The sequence below is a fragment of the Pleurodeles waltl genome, unplaced genomic scaffold, assembly GCF_031143425.1.
Source record: "Pleurodeles waltl isolate 20211129_DDA unplaced genomic scaffold, aPleWal1.hap1.20221129 scaffold_80, whole genome shotgun sequence".
Lineage (NCBI taxonomy): Eukaryota > Metazoa > Chordata > Amphibia > Caudata > Salamandridae > Pleurodeles > Pleurodeles waltl.
The window spans coordinates 88,050-104,467 of NW_027150396.1; the positions used below are offsets into that span (position 1 = coordinate 88,050).

General features: G+C 42.9%; 1 protein-coding gene across 2 annotated transcripts in view; it reads left to right on the top strand.

Annotated features, from left to right (window-relative positions):
* ATP2A1 (ATPase sarcoplasmic/endoplasmic reticulum Ca2+ transporting 1) overlaps positions 1–12,931 on the top strand; it is a 60,936-nt gene extending 48,005 nt beyond the window's left edge. The window contains exons 19-23 of one of the 2 annotated variants that reach the window (XM_069219573.1): positions 4,423–4,556; positions 4,993–5,110; positions 6,486–6,603; positions 8,689–8,735; positions 12,004–12,931. In XM_069219573.1, the coding sequence (XP_069075674.1) occupies positions 4,423–4,556; positions 4,993–5,110; positions 6,486–6,603; positions 8,689–8,693 (375 nt within the window). In that variant the 3' untranslated portion in view covers positions 8,694–8,735; positions 12,004–12,931. The remainder of the gene's footprint in view (positions 1–4,422; positions 4,557–4,992; positions 5,111–6,485; positions 6,604–8,688; positions 8,736–12,003) is intronic. The other variant, XM_069219572.1, reaches the window with a different exon arrangement.
* The last annotated feature ends 3,487 nt before the right edge of the window (positions 12,932–16,418 follow it).

Sequence of the window (16,418 nt, forward strand, 5' to 3'; positions counted from 1 at the left end):
ACTCCCGGGCGTGATTTTTGCCCGGGAGTATAAATACGACGCATTTGCTTCGCAGTCATTTTTTTCGACGGGAACGCCTACCTTGCATCTCATTAACGCAAGGAAGGCGTTCACGCAAAAAAATGACGCTCATTCCTCATACTTTGGCGCTAGACACGTCTAACGCCAAAGTATAAATATGGCGTTAGTTTTGCGCCGAATTTGCGTCGAAAAAAACGACGCAAATTCGGCTCAAACGGAGTATAAATATGCACCTTAATATGATGATTAGCGTCTGTGTGAAAACCGATTATTAGCGCCAGGACAGTCTTTGGAGTAAGCACGCACTCCATGAACCTCTTTCATCATCATCATCAACGTCATCATCAATAGGTCTCACTAAGTGAGAGCTGTTGGCTTTGTCAATGTTTTCTAGCCACTTTTATTCATGCTGCACAGCAGTGGCACTGCGGTACAACAAGGCTAGAAAAATGCTGACAAAGCAAATAGCTCTCACACAGAGATAGACATATTGGGTTTGCCAGTACAGGGGGGGCTGAGGGGATGGAGCAAGCAACAATGTGGGAGGGGTGAGTCAAGCAACAATTGGGAAAGCAACAAACAACGGGGCAAGCAACAAATAAAAGGGAAGCAAAAAATCAGTTAGGCAAGCAAAAAAGACAATGGGGCAGGACAGGATGGGGGTGATAGCCTTCAAACTCAAGCACTGCTGCAAATAAAAGAAAATAACTACCTACGAAGTCGGACGAGCAGCAGAAAGGCACACACTCGGCAAGGAAGCAGTTCTTTGGCCATGCTCCTGGGGCGGGACAAACATAGGAAGAAGAAGTGAAGCTGGCACAAGCTGACCAAAGAGAAGCAAGGAAATAAGAGTGGCGATGAGGTCTAACAATGGCAAACACTGGGCAGGCTGTAAGCCCCCTGTAAGTAAACAAAATATCTTGCAAGTGCCAGTACGTGCGCTGTCTCAAGCAAGACATAAAAATATAAAAATAAAGAAGTACTAGTATCACAAAATATGACGCATAAAGTTCCTGTCCTAGTTACATAACTGAGTCACTCTGCCTCAAAATCTGGTCCTCCCCAGTTGCATAATTCAAGTGACCCTGTCATAAGGTCTCTGGGTGTGTTCTGCTGGCAGGCCTGAGCACAAAGGCAGTGAAGTAAATACACAACTGGGGTGGCTGTTAAGAGGGGGTGTTGGCCATGATTTATGACCCCCTGTCCCCAATATGTCTGAAGTAAAACTTTAGCACTGTTTGCTTTATTCCATCAATTGTCCGCTGCAAACATTTACATTGCGTTTAGCACCGGGCTCCAATGTTAAATTTTACAAGGGCTTGAAAGAAAGTAAATCTATTTGACAACAACCTTGTTTGCTTAGAAATGGTGCAAACACCGGTCACTGACATTTCACATTATGAAAAAGACATTGCATGATGTAGACGTTGTGCTAACTGTTTTGCACTATTGTAACTGCTTATGTAATAGGCAACGGAGTAAGCTGATTTTACCCTTACATAATTCTCAAAGTTCACATTTGAAAAGGGAATAGTTTATTAGCTTTGCAATGAGTATTGGAAACTTAAAAATTGTTTTTCTATTTTACTTTGGTGGAAAACATTATGTGGCCTGGAGCAAATTCCACCTGCTATATCCTTTTTTCTTTGAAGAGCAAACACGAATCCTCTCATTTTCATGTTGGTGCAAAATGATAAGTAATAGTGAACAATCACCGAAGGTGGGTAGGTTATGATGTGAGGTTTTCATATAGGTTACAAAATCAAAGCACTGTTCTGCACACTCCCCCATGCCACTAAAGCCACATTGCGGAATCACCTTTTTTCATTTTTAAAAATAAAAACTAGTTTTCATAAAGATGAGACCAACCAGCTCTTGGATAGTCTAAAGTTGTGGGACTTAATTGCTGAACACTTTGTGAAGTCATGTCAGAAACTTAGCGTGCTTTGTTAAACTAACAATATATTTGTTTTTACATATGGAAGAACTGATCCTCACAAGGAGTTTTGTGGTAAAAAAACAAGCATGTTACCATTAATTTGGGAGTAAAGTCAAATAATTTAAATTTTCACTTTTTCTTTAAAGATCTTGTATGTGAATGACAGCAATGGTGAAATTGTTAAAAAAGAGACATTTTCATTTTCAAGAATAGACGTTTTAGTTAAATAGGATAGGCCAAGGTGTGGCTTCTCCAGACAACACTTATTTTTATGATTATATATGTGATGGTGAGGCCACCCTGTGGGAGGGGCTAGTCGGTGTCAAAAATTAGATATTTGTGCTACACTCGGGTCTCCTGTCTGTCTTTCTATCTATCTATCTATCTATCTATCTATCTATCTATCTATCTATCTATCTATCTATCTATCTATCTATCTATCTATCTATCTATCTATCTATCTATCACATTTTTTTTGACTGACCACGTAAGTCAGGCAGCCGTATGGATGAGAAATCATTTGATATATCTATATATGGACCCCCAGGAGCCCAGAAGCCTGGGCTGAAAACATACACTCACTTCACAGCCATCTCCAATCCCCAAATTTCACCTTTTGCTTTTCAGCCTTTCTTTTAATCTATCCTATTCTACCATCCTGTGCTATAGGGAACCCCGGAGGGATGTTTACTGAAATATGTAAACCATTGATTAAAACTGTACTGATTCAGCAGCCCGCATTATGCTGGGAAATGCAAGCCATGGCAGGACCGAGCTTGAACCTTCTCAGAGGAAGACAACAGAAGCCATGAGGACTCATGTCCTCCTGAATAGTGTTTGTTTAAACAAATATTCACCAGAAAGCCACTTTTTCTTTTTATTCTCCTCTGAGCAGCAGGCAGAAGGGTGGGTTATCTGCATTCCTCTGAGAACAACAGAAAAGAAAACATATGGAAAAGTAAAATAGAAAATAAAACAATTTTGAAAACTGTGAAATAAAAGTTAAACACATACTTTCAAACAGAAGCGTTTCTCCTTAGAGACAGGTGCACTCGGATCCTGTAGTCTTGTCCTAACTCCGTAACTTACCCCCAATCTTTTCATTTACCATTTGCTAATGGGAGATATTGAAAAAAAACAATTGGTGGGGGGATGAATGAGTGGCCTTCAGGGAAGCAGCGAAGTACAGCTGCTCCCAATATCTGGGATAAGAAAATAAGCGCACATGCAGTCCTGGCCCGCCCTTTTTCCAGCTGAGGAAACAACTGTAAACAACAAGAGTGCGATATGAGGCAAAAGGTTTGTTATACTTCTTAATTTTGCCTCATAATAATTAAAACACCTTTTTCGTGTGGTCAACATTCAAAACGTATGCTGTATTAGTTTATTTTCTAAAAGCGAAAGCACTTGTTGCTTACAAATAGCTATCGGTGTCAACTGTGGCTTCAGCTGTTTGTTTATTGCTTCAATAGCTCCTTCCTGCCAAGAACAGGGACACTGAATGTGTGTCAATAGAAAGGATAAAAGGAACGATGGCTGCTGTTTTAAAATGTGGTTTGCCTTTGAAGTCACTTTACGACATCCACTTTGGCTAGTAACTATAATTGAGGCTTGCGGCTAGAAGCTGAGAAAAGAAAAGGCGCACAGGACTTTGAATTCATTACCATATTCCTGACTTTCATTGTGTTGTGCAGCCACCTTTTTCCAGTGCTATTTAACACAATGTGACGAAATAAGAGCAGCCCTGTTTACAAAAGAATTTGGACCAAGTCAGTGAACGTGTTAAAAACAAAAAAAAGTAAACACCAGCACTACAGAGCAAAACAAGGATATCTATTTAAACAAGCAGCAATGTGCAGGAGGTGGTGGCATGGAAAGATTAAGTGATTTACAAATATAATTAAAAACAGGTAACTCTACAGACACGCAGGGGAGGAGGGCGGCAACAAGCTTGGAGGAGACAAACACATAGCCTACAGCTCAAAAAGCGCTCAGAGCAACAAGGAAAAAGTAGTCTCTGACGCACTAACTACAATGTACCAAGGGGGATGCTGCCTGCTCCATCGGAGTGAATAAACAATGAAAAAGGAGGGACAAATAGGAAAAATAACCACTCAGAAGTGAAGCTTTTTAAAGGACACAGAAATGAACAAATGAAAAGCACTTGGTGGCCTGTTAGTCCACAAAGTGTATACGACAGTCTTGAAGTTTTTTCTGAGGACTATTTAACTATTATGCATGGTTGTAAATGGCAAAGCCTCCTCATTCATCTTATAATGGCCCAAACAATTTGCAATAGTGCCTGTGGATATGTCTGTAATCTCCAGTTAGCACCTGTTGTGATCTTTGGTGGCCTTTACTGTGTATGCAATGTGTTGTGAGGATTATCTGTTTGTAGCCAAACATTTTTCGAGGCCTGTCTGGCCATTTCTGCTGCTCTAACCCAAGTTTTGTTTTCCCAGTCTCACTTCATGCAGTGCACAGAGGACAACCCCGACTTCGAAGGGCTGGATTGTGAGATTTTTGAGTCCCCTGTTCCAATGACCATGGCTCTGTCCGTATTGGTCACAATTGAGATGTGCAACGCCCTCAACAGGTAAAGAGCCTTCTCTTTTACCTGCTTCTTGTTCTTGCCCCTGAAGAGACCACCTCACTTCCCATTGCTCACTCTCTATTTCTGAATGTGCATTGTAACTTGGCAGATTTTTTGTGCACACAAATGCCTGGAGAGAAATTTGTCTAGCACCTGTAATTCTTTTAGGTAGACACCAAACTGGAATTTAAAGTTCAACTGCCTCTGATAGCTTTCCAAAGGTTTCCTACCTATTTCACCTTTCTGAAACTGCAAGGAATCGTTATCTGTTACTCTAATAATGGTTTGCACAGTCACTGACCTCTGTTAAGTCACTCTGGGGGCACAAGGACATGACTCTACCAGCATAACATTCAGGCAGTGGGTACCAGGATTGTGTTAGGTACTGAAGTTGGTTTAGCTCTGTGTCTCACTGCACTTCTTTTCCTTTTCTTAACAGCCTGTCAGAGAACCAGTCTCTGATTAGGATGCCACCATGGGTCAACATCTGGCTGCTGGGCTCCATCTGTCTCTCCATGTCACTCCACTTCCTGATCCTCTATGTGGATCCTCTGCCTGTAAGTACTGACTAACCATACAAGCCAACTTAACAGCAGACAAATCCAGCTCGCTTCACTTGCTTCGTGCGGCAAAGTGTCACAGGTAGCCCATCATGTTCTGGGAGTCACACTGCGTAGCAGGAGATGATCATGCAGAGAGCTTAAATGTGTGATATAGCCCATATAATACTCTGAGGAGATTGCAATTTGTTGGTGGACTACAAATATCACCAAAAGCTGTGGTAGAAGATGTGACAGAGCGCAACACAGCAAGACAACTTGCTGTGCTGCGTCACATGGATAGGGCAGGAATGTGTCATATCTATTAACATATGGGGTATTCCTGCTCGCTCCTTTTGCTGGTGCACAAGTGCAGCCTAGCGCCAAAGCAGGCACCCTTGTAACATGCTGCAAGGGTGCCTGTGTTACAGGCAGGATTGTTTTTTTACAGGAAGGGGCACCTTCCTGCACAAAAACAAGCCTTTTTCCTCTTCCTCTTTCAATGTGTATTGCAGAGAGCAGCACATATAGAAACAGGAATAAACAAGGAGAAATAAAGTTATCTCTCCTCAATGCGCCTCCCTTAGGAAGTTGAACCTTTTTGACGCATTTCTAGGTTTATTACTGTTAGTAAATCTGGGAATGCGACAAAACCCATGGGTAAATGGGTAGAGCAAGGTGGCTCTGCATGGCATAGCTTATCTCATTTAAGTCTTATGTTGCCCTTGCTTCACTTTACGTGACACAAGGGTAGCACAGTCCTTTCGCAAATCTGGCCCTTGGTGTTATTTCAGAGTAGTTTGATTCTTCTGCTTATTCAAATAATGCAAGGGACTTCTTTCATGAAGATTGGGTTGTCTTTCCTAAAATAGCTGATAAATAAATATGTTGATTAAATTACACTTTTTACCCATGGCATTGTCTCACTAAGACTTTGTCATCTCCGCAGATGGCCCAGTTGATTTTTTTTTTTTTGCTTTACATAGTAATTTAGGGAAGTGGCATTAGATTATCTTCTTTATTGAGTATGTTGCATGTTTTGTGAAATTATAGTATGTTAACTCATGGACAGTGCTATTTCTACACTTCTCAAACTGCTGGGTTACCATTCCTATAGAATGAGATTCTTCTTTTTAAAACAAGCAACTAACAAGTCTCCTTGTTTACTATCATGCCCTGTGACTCTCACTCTAGGTAGATAAGCTTCTGCTGTGTTTTTTAAGTTTCCACTGGCTTTTGATCACCAGTAGGGGCCAGCAGTCATACTGCCTCATTTTCCTGTAACCTTCTCACTTTGTAATCTGCTAGGTGGTAAACATCTGTCTTCTACTCTGCTTTGGCTATATCTCTTTTTGGCAAGACTCATTATTTTTCTTCCTCAATCTTCTTCTAGATGATCTTTAAACTCACTCCTCTGGACCTTTCTCAGTGGATGGTTGTTGTTAAGATTTCCATTCCTGTCATCCTCCTGGACGAACTTCTGAAGTTCATCGCTCGTAATTACCTTGAAGGTGAGTTGTGGTTGGTCCATCTGTCTTACTCTCTATCTCTCCTTATTTGCTCCCTCTCATTTTTCTCTTTATTAAAGGTTCTTGGAAGAAAATCTTCCTTGTAGATTCCTCTAGACGTTTGAACAGATTGTTAATTCTGAATCCTTGTCTGGACTTTTGGGCAGGGTATGACTCCTTGCCAAAGTCCCTTGCACATGTTTCACACCATTCTTGAACGGCCGCTTAACAGAGCTCTAACCAGACAAGTGCTTAAGATGCTAGATGTCACATTAACTGTGAAATCTCTTAACATCATGCCTATTCTTAACAGAACACAAAGGGGCTCATTCCGACCCCGGCGGTCAAGGACCGCTGGGGCCAGGGATGCGGGAGCACCGCCAACAGGCTGGCAGTGCCCCGCAGGGCATTCTGACCGCGGCGGTTTGGCCGCAGTCAGACCAGGAAAACCGGCGGTCTCCCGGCGGTTTTCCGCTGCCCTGGGAATCCCCCATGGCGGCGCAGCTTGCTGCGCCGCCATGGGGGATTCCGACCCCCTCACCGCCATCCTGTTCCTGGCGGTTCCGACCGCCAGGAACAGGATGGCGGTGAGGGGTGTCGTGGGGCCCCTGGGGGCCCCTGCAGTGCCCATGCCAATGGCATGGGCACTGCAGGGGCCCCCGTAAGAGGGCCCCACTTTGAATTCCAGTGTCTGCTCAGCAGACACTGGAATTCGCGACGGGTGCAACTGCACCCGTCGCACCTTCCCACTCCGCCGGAGCCGGCTTCCTCGTGGGAAGGGGAAGGGGTTTGCCGCTGGGCTGGCGGCCGGCCTGCTGGCGGTCGCCCGCCAGCCCAGCGGGAAAGCCAGAATGGCCTCCGCGGTCTTTCGACCGCGGAGCGGCCATATGGCGGTTCCCTCCAGGCGGGCGGCTCCCGCCGCCCGCCGGGGTCTGAATGACCCCCAAAGTCTCTCATTAGGATTATTTTGTGTAGAAACAGGAGACCCCACCCAAAATTGTGATTACAAAATATGTGGTAGTATTGGAACCTAAGGTTTTATCAAGGACAACATTTCCATGGAAAACCTAGCAGAATATGCCAACAGGAAACAGCACAGAATTCAGGAAAACATGCAGAAACTGGTGTGGAAATACTAGGCAATATCACTGTGGTGCGGTAATAACACACCTAGAAATTACTGCACCCCACACTGCAGTATTAATGGATCAAGAGTCCTGCAAAACGTATAATGACGACTAAATAGGTTGTCTTGTGCTGAAATCTACCCCAGTTTAACAGCACTTAAGATGTCAGAGATGGGAGGTGACTGCTACAAAAAAGGGGATTTCTTTGTCAGGAGCCTGCCTCTGGACAGAGGAATCCATTCTTTACAAGAAGACCGAGAGGAGTGGGCTGGCAAGCGCACATACATGTCTTGTGGAGAGACTAACAGAGTATACACTCAGTGTGAGTTATGTGATCTGCTCATTAATGTCCCTATAATAAATTGATAATACAGTTCACCTCATAAGCTTATTTTGCCCTCATTCTAATTCTTACACAAAACACGGGATATGGCGCAATTCTAGTATTTTTATTTGTGCTGTAATATCGCACACACATTTTCCAGTATGCACATTTCACCAGATACTGTCTTTCAACATTTTCATTGTAAAAAAAGGTCGCATTTAGTGAAAATGTAAGTCTTCCAAAGGGGTAACCCTGGCTCTTCACGTTATCGTTCATTTTGATAGGGAAAACTCGGGATTAAGCAGTGGTATTTCTCTGGGGAGAAACCGATCAAATATGTTTAATAGGCTTCTGGAGTATCACATTCTTAAGCTTTTGCTAAACCACCTCCGAGAGGTACTGGCAGACTCTGGGAACCCTTTAAAGTTTAAAGTTCTTTAATAATGCTCCTCCCAGGATTATTTTGTTTCAAGTCATGACCTGAGCTAATGGGTGCCTTAGTGGCTGAGCAAGCTGAGACATACAATATGGAAATAATTTGAGATTCTAATGTTTATACCCATATCTTGTAGTAATTTCTAACAATCACCTTTTTATTCAAACAATAACAATCCATTTTCATTTTTTCCATTGTAGCATAAGTATTTTCCCCCCTCCATGCCTGTTGCTCCCGTCTCACACAGGTAACCCATATCCTGCTACTAAATGTCTGAGATGCATGGCTCCTTTTGTACTTTATGTACTTCGTCTGCAAGCACGTGCTTTCCTCTTTTGCATTTTTAACCATTCCTGGCCCATACACTTTCATGTTCTGTTATCGTTACGAGTACCTCTTGTTCCTGTGCCACACTTTTCCTATTGTTCTTTTTTGCACATCTTGTTCCTTTGCAATGGTACTGGCACGGTCTGTTATTGCTGCGCCTTGAAATTCATGTGCCATCCATTTCTGGTAGCTGATCAACTGTGATCTTCTTGCAGCATCTTAACCCTCACCTGCTAATTCTCCAATGTCCTCCCTCACACACTCTGAAACTCTGCAGGCTTGTCCCTTCTAGAAAGTACCTCACACCAAATACTAGTACAATTTCGAATATGTAATAGACTGAACGAATCAGTTGGAGGGTCACTTCAGGAAATGGTACCTGCTGACGATTAATGAATCTCAAGTGCTGGTGACACCCTTCAGCTATGGATCATTTGCGAGTTATGTTCGGTCTTTTTATCTGTACATCCCCTGAGACCTTTGAATTACTTACCATATCCCTTTACTCCAGTGCTTCCCAAACCTTTTTAGAACCTCAACTTAATTTTTTAGAATGACTGACTCGCGACCCACCTATGTTTAATGGGCTTAGGGGGCGGTGGGGGCTAAAGTTTTGACTTTAAAGAAATACATCTGCTACCTGCAGTTATCAACCCTGTTGTCTAGCCACAGAGCAGCTGTGTGCATTGTCAAGGAGTTGCACTATGGCACATTCATGTCCTATTTAACTCATGTTACAGCAGATTACTTACTGACATACCTCTTTACATCAAATAGGACAATGCCAAGAACACACACATTACTGGGAACACGAGCGAGCCTATCCGCTAGTTTCATGTTGCATTTGATTTGTAAACAAATGGGCTTATTTACAATCCCTTGTGCCCCGCAGGAACGTCAATTTCAATGACGTTCTGGTGGAGCACAATGTAGAGCCATATCTACAAGGCCACATAAAGCCACTCTGTGTGGCTTTTCATGGCCTTGTATGGCCTTCTACATATGGAGTGAGGCAACGCAGTGCAAGTTGCTGCGTTGTCTCACACTGCGATATGTAGGTGTGCCATGGGCATTACGGTGAGTGTTCCCACATAACACCCATGGCATTTAACACATTTCCAGATTTACAACATGCTGTAAACCTGGGAATGCATCAAAAATCTAAGCCTCCCCAGGGAAGGCGTAAAGGAGGCGCAACATGGAGAAATACTTTTATTTCTCCTTTCTTTTTCCTCTTTCTATGTATGCTGCAATATGCAGTACACATAGAAAGATGAAATCACCTCCATTGATTATTTTTGTGCAGAAAGGTGCCTCTTCCAGCACAAAAATAATCCTTTCTACAATACAGACACCATGGCACCATGTTGAAAGGGTGCCTGCGTTGGCACATGGCAGCCTATTGTGGGCCAGCACAGTGGAAAAGGACAGTAATGCGCCTTATCTTATAGACACAGTGCATTCCTGCCTATTTCTTTTGACAAGAATGCTTGCGGTGCTGCCCTGCGCCAAAACATTGTAAATTAGGCCAAAAGTGTTTTGACCACTGGGACTGGGGTAAGAGAGTTTACAAATCAAGGTCAAGCTTTAAGTGTGACATATACCAGAACTTTAGTGACCCATCAAAAAGCTGCTTATGACCAAAAGTTTTGGAAACACTGCTTTACTCCAATTCCTCACCTTTCTATTTCTCCTCAGTGCAAAGTGTAGCCTTGATGGCTTCTCATCTAATGTGAATTGAGACATGATTCAACATATCCTACGCAGGGAAAATTCTGCCTGTTTCTTTTCTTTGACCCATCTCCTAATTTATTTGGGTCGTACTCTCTGCATATGTGAGCGGCTATTTATCCTTGGTTGTTATGGACTAGCCCTCGAGATCATTTCATCAGTGATATTGGAACATCAGAGCACTAGCGACATCAGATGAAAATGCTCAGAGTATATGGGCATGCTTTTTTCTACTGACTGCAATGTGTGCCAGTCCTTGTATCACTCTTTGACATTTTACTAAAAAGGTGAAATACTAATTATACCCTGTAGCTTACAAGAGTCCATCTACCATAAAAAGAAGCCGTCCATGACAAGCGATCCTGTTTGTCTGGCACTGAACTACTAATCCAATGCCTGACACACCACAAAGTACTTCTTTATGTGTCTCTGCGGAAAACCATTTGAAATAACCCCGTTTCTTCAAGCCCCGTTAAAGAAAATATATCCCTGCTGAAGATATTGCTTTAGCCAGAAGAGGTAGCTCTCCCCTCGTTCCTGTCAACTCTGACCTTCCAGTCCAGAAGGATACGCAACCATGTACTGGCATCTCTTTTGTCTGTGAGGGCAGGATGTCCAACACCACATTCATTTTCGTGTGTCAATGGTCTTCTGTTGTTCTTGCCAGTTTTGTTGGTTGTTCCAAAATGTCCTTTTGTGCTCTTGCAGGCATCAATGCGGCGGTGGGTGTGTGGGCAGTTCTCGTTGCCAATTTGCACAGCTGACACTGCCTGTTGAATGTATGAGTGGAGATAATCAAATTCCACCCCTTTTAAAGCAAACGAAGCCTCTCTTTGACAGTCTACTGTTTTCAGGACAGTTGAATTCTAGTGCCACCTTTTCTAACACCATGTCGCATGGAGAGTACAACATGTATGTCATGAGAGTTTTAGATGCATACAGATTGCTGAAGTCATGTGTATGAGAATCAGTACCACTGAGGTAAGTGTATTCATCTAGGACAAGCCTAAAAGGTACAGAAAAAGCCATCTGGTACCCTATGTATACACGTATAAGTTATGTAACCAATAGGATGACTGTAATCTGAAAGCTAATGCTGCTGCTTAAGGACTGAGAGTGTATGTCTGTCATATCTGAGGGATAAACTTGCTTTCTCAGCATGAAATTGTATGATCAGTTTAACCTAAGTGATAGCTCTGCTGTCTGAGTTCTGAAACTGTAAGATCTGTATACCACAATGCCTGCAATCTCAAGCATGATCCTGTGGGATCCTTGTAACTCGAGAATGGTTAGCTGTCTACAATGGTTTTCTCTTTTATAGGCAGCAACAATTTTATACTTTTAAAGATTTTCCATTCAGGATCCAAATCCATTGCTATTACAAACATATTGTCTGCACAGATGCTCCCCTCAGATCCCAGTGGCCCTAACATCTCTTTTTCTCTCTCTGTCTTTAGGTAAACAAATATAAATACCTGCAAAATCCAGGAACCCATGTTACCACCCGAAGTACAGACTAAAATCTTCTCCCAACCCATCACCTGTCCCTAGGTTCCCTACTTCTCCCCCACCCTCTGCAGACCCAACGCAAGTCTCACCACATCACCGTCTGAACTACGACAAGTACAATGACTCCCTCGCTTGATGGCCTCCACTGTGAGGGCCTTCTCTGGGACAGTAGCAAAGGACCCCTGATTATTTTCCTTTCCACAACTGGGGGTTTACCCAAGGATGCCGGAAGGGGCCCTGCTGTTTTGGCCCTGAGTATGTTCAGGGAAGTTCACTAAGGGGGAGGGCTCTGGTGTATCTACTTTTACCCAGAGGACACTGGAAGAGGCAGCCCGCCCCTCAAAGCCCTGGATGTGTCTCAGGCTTGTGGGAAGGGTTATTTCACTTTAAGGCCCTGAGGTGTCTTAAGGATCTTTGCTGTGGCTCCCTCATTCAATCTTGGGAGGTTATCATATTTTATATTTATTTTATTCTGCTTTTGTAAATTATTTTGAGCTGCGAGTCTGTCTAACGTCAAACCTCATCAAACATGATTTATTTCTTCCCTGTTACTTGCCCCTCCCCACCCATTTCCCCTCGACCTCCGTTCCACATAATCAGCCACCCGCCCAGAGACCCAGAAAATAATCCATCCCATTATGCACTGGTCTCTTAAACGCCCTCATCTGCATCCAATGTATCAAGCAGAAACCTGCAGGGCAGCATGATGCAATGTTTTCAGAATTTTCTGTTTTCTAAAAAAACAAATCGCAAAAAAGGAAAAACCGTTCATAATAAAAGACAGGCTTCATAGGACGATGTCAAACACCACAATGTACAAAGATCTCTTCTAAGTGCCTATTTATTGAATAATAAAGGTTACAATTCTTAACTGTGCCTGCATTGTGAAATCCAGTCTGTCATTTTACTCTGCATCACAAGTGTTGGAGGAGTGACTATTTTTATGTAATGTGTGATGCTGGGTTGCAAGTAATCTGCCTGTTTTCAGATTGACCTTTTCGGACTGAATACATTCCCCTCAGATGTCCACCTATATTCGTTCAGGTTATATGGAATAGTTAGCACATATTAAAAATAATAATAAGTGGAGAGATCCAAATACTTTATTAGGAACCCATGGCCAGTGCGGCAAAATGACGGGGTTACCAAATGTAAAAGTTGCAAAATCTTGATTTTACCTCATGCATCTTTCCTCCATCACCCCACACTTTCCATCTCTTCATACCACTAAGGTGGGTTGCTTTCGGTCTCTGCTTCCTGCCATTGTTGCCGTTATCCGATCTTTCTGTTACATTTTTTTCTCCAGTTCCTACCTATCTTCCACTAAATGGAAGTCTGATGATTAAAAAAATAATTCCAGGTGCTCATCCAAGAGTGCCAGTGCCTACTACCAGCAACCACCGGCATTCATTAAGCACAGATTCTGGACAAATGGTGGTTTGAGTCACAAAGAACATCAGCCCATAAATGATAACATTTAAGAACAGAAGTGCGAGATTTTGAAAACAGACCAGGATATTTTTTCCCCATTGACATGCATAGATGCTAAGACCGTTTTAAGTGGGAGAAAGCTATAAATAGAGCCACTTTGGGCTTTAAAACTTCTGTGCCTCTTGCCCTAATTCGGTGCATTGGCATGTACTTCAGCTCTGCGTGAGCAGACAGGGCATGATTCACAATCGTAATTGAATTCATATACTGCTTACTGCTACTGATGAGTCATTGAAGTGCTTTGTGATGAGTAGCAGGCTACTCTGGTACCCATAGTTAGTGGTTAATCCAATGGTTATTAATTATTGCTTACTAGAAAGGTGACGAAAACAATCAATTGTTTTGAGTCAAGGACGATGTTTCATGCATTGTTTTAGGCATATGTATCAAGAAGACTTTTTGAGATAGCATGCAACCTAAGGATGTAAAACTGCAGAAAGAATCAATGTTATTTGCATGCGGGACAGTGTATTTTTGCATTTGTGTAGCACTTACAATCCCGATGTGGGGCACTGAAGGGCTTGTTTACACGGACAGCATGCCAAACCATGTGGGAGTGTGGCTGAAAATGTGTAGTGTTTTTGCATTGCCCTTATGTGGAATGTGTTTCCAAGTCATACATGATGACCACTGAGGTGGGATTATAGCGCTATGGGATGTGAACTTGGCAGCGCGATGAATAAGGAAGTGTGAGAGATAGACATGAATTGTCATAGTTTGTGGAATACTGCCAGCCCCAATTAGCTCTTCAGGGCCTTTCATTGTGTTGTTATTTTTCTTTAGGTTCTCAATACCATGCCCCATACTGGTTGTAGTAGGAGACCATCGACTCTGAGATCTTATGGGTCTGGTGGAGGAATTGGTGTAAAGAAGGAGTCAGTGGGAATCTGAGATCTTCCTGGATAGACTGCTTTAACGGTCTCCATTATTTTATTGCCATTATGAGACATCAACTACAGAGAATGGCCAAAAATACAGTGTTAGAAACAACCTTTTGTTGTAATAGAATGTTGGTGTTCACAGTATATGACTATTTGGGACCTGCAGAAAGGACTATGTTATAGTCGTTCAGTGACTAGCAGTGTGTTGCAGGTCCCTCCAGCCTTTAAAAGCCTGTCTAGTTTGTACTGAGTGGTTAGTGGGCTGGAAGTGTGTGGTTCTGTGCCCTTCAGTTGCCATCAAAGTGCCACAGGACCTTTCATACATTATATGTCGGTCCTGTTGAAAATGAATTATTAGGTAGTGAATTGGTATATGGTATGACTTTGTGTCACAGATGAAATCAGATTGGTACTGGGAACACTGCTAGAAAAACTAAAGCTTCTTTCCTTCGTCTTATGGTTGGAGGTAGAGATGGATGATCCTGCTGCTAGTGTCTGAATATGTTGCGGGGGTGACTGTATTCTCTCTAGAATCAGAGGCGAGTTATACCTGAGAAGGCTCTCTGCCTAGGTAATCGACTAGTGAGCTGTCCTAAGGTGAATGGGTCTTAGAGCCTAGATGGTCAGCTGTAACCATGAGTGGTTATCGGTTAGGGCTGTAGCCCTCAGTGATAATCAATTAGAGCCGAGTAAACGAGCAATATCCAGGGGTGATTGTTCACTAGAAGCCAGTATCAGCAATCCTTACTGTGTGATTGTATATGAGGGTTTGAACTCAGGAGGGCTAATCCCTTAGTACTCAATATCAGTTATCCGTTGTAGTGGTGAGTAGTTGCTTACTTGGTGGTCTGGAGGGAAAGTGGCAGTGTTGCTGCTCGTAGACCTTTCCTGGCCCAAACATGCCTCACCCTTAACCTGGCACCCCTTACCTGGGCACCCAGGCTGGATGCCCCAAAGGATCTGTTTAATTAGGAGGGAAAGCCCTAGTTGTCAGGTAGCCGGTCTCACAAGGCAGTTCTAAGAGTCACTGACCTGGCGGCCTAAAGCCAGGCCTAATTTGAACCCAATACATGTGTTTACCAAATGGAGCCCCGCTGCTAGGAAACACTCATGGTCAGAGATGGGACAGTGAGAAAAAATAGGGATATTGATCCAAATCTATGCCAAAAGATCAGAAACTCTTTCGAAACAAAATGCCATGAAATATAAACTTTTTGAACGAAATAAACACCAAATTGTTTATGCCATAAGACCTAGGTGGCGCTATGTAATTAAGAATGTTCTGGTGTACCTGCTTCCTCACAGGTTCGGTGAGGCATAGCCCAATTTACAAACTTACCCAGCGGAGCCCTATTGCTAGGAAACGCTACTTTGCTTGGAGGGAGGAGGGAGAAAAGAAAGTGAAGTTCATCCAGAGCTGTACACAATGCTCAGAAACACATTGGAACACCGTCTCGTCAAATATAATCTTTTTTGGGTGAAATAAACTTCATATTGTTTAGCACAGATTCTCTAGATTGCACTATAAAACAAAACGCATTTACAGGATACCCACTTTCTCAGGTTTAGGCAGGGAACATTTGTAGATCACTCTTCTGTAGTACGACACTACTCCAAACTGGGACCTTCAGGAAATACAATTTCGAGATGCATGTGGTTGTAGAAGGATGGGAGGCGTCCCTGGTGATTAAGTGACCTGGCTCCAATGAAAGCCCTATGCACACAATGGGCGGCCTAAAGCCAGACTAAAGTTGAACCCAATACACGTTTACCAAATGGAGCCCCATTGCTAGGAAACACTACATGGCTTTGAGGGTGGAAGAAAAAAAGGGTGTGGAATTTATCCACATCTGTACATAATGTTCAGAAATGCATTTTGATCGGAATGCCATCAACTATAGTTTTTGTTCGAAATAAACTTTTAAATGTTTAACACAGAAGCCCTATGCAGTGGTATGAAAAACGATTGTTTCTGGTGTACCTGCTGAATT